Raw genomic sequence first — 694 nt, 5'->3', positions numbered from 1 at the left:
ATGCCTTGCATTCGCCTTCTCTGCGCGAGGTGACAAGTTCTGTGCACAGAGCGGAACCCGCCGACCCCGGCTGGGCTGCCCCGGTGTTTCGAGAGGTTTGTCTTGACTCCTCAGGCGCTGCTGGTAGCTCGGCGGTGTTGCAAGGCTGCGGGCCCCAGGGAGCGGGTTTCAAGGGCCATGGAGATCGCAACACCTTCCTACAGGCTCCTGATCTATCGAGTGATGCAAGTCCCTTGGCGGCTCAATACTCGAGACAGGAAGAAGCACATCTGCAGCTGTCGGGGGATGAGAGCCCCTGTGCAGCAGTGCAAGATGACCTATGGGAGGGTCCAACTCGGCCCGCCAGCAAACGGCCACTGGATCTCCTCCGTGCAAAGGACTGGCGAGCGCGACGTGTTGGTCGGGCCGCTGTGGAAATTGACATGGGGCTGCCTGAAACAAAAGACGCAGCGGGCAACATAGCGACGCTCCGCATGGGGTCATGCAACAATGATGACACGGCTTGTACACCAGGGATGTCGCCATGCCTGTCCCAAGCGGGCGAAGTATTGTCAGCTGGCTTTGAAGGAGGTTCAGGGACCCTTCCAGACTTGAGTGCTGTTCTCACCGCCAAGAAGCAGCAGCAGCAGCAGCAGCAGCGGCAGCCCAATGCCCGCAGGCGCCAAGACGCCGACTTTAGGGGGTTGCCACCCAG

At 60.8% G+C, this 694-nt stretch overlaps 1 protein-coding gene across 1 annotated transcript in view; it reads left to right on the top strand.

Annotated features, from left to right (window-relative positions):
- Positions 1 to 679, top strand: part of EMH_0088440 (uncharacterized protein) — a gene marked incomplete at both ends in the record, with an annotated part of 2,032 nt that extends 1,353 nt beyond the window's left edge. The window contains 2 exons of the mRNA XM_013501298.1: positions 3 to 478; positions 568 to 679. Coding sequence (XP_013356752.1) covers positions 3 to 478; positions 568 to 679 — 588 coding nt within the window. The remainder of the gene's footprint in view (positions 1 to 2; positions 479 to 567) is intronic.
- Between the last annotated feature and the right edge of the window lie 15 nt (positions 680 to 694).

The sequence above is a fragment of the Eimeria mitis genome, genomic scaffold (assembly GCF_000499745.2).
Source record: "Eimeria mitis Houghton genomic scaffold, Emh_scaff6648, whole genome shotgun sequence".
Classification (NCBI taxonomy): Eukaryota; Apicomplexa; class Conoidasida; order Eucoccidiorida; family Eimeriidae; genus Eimeria; species Eimeria mitis.
This window is presented reverse-complemented; position numbering and strand designations above follow the sequence as displayed.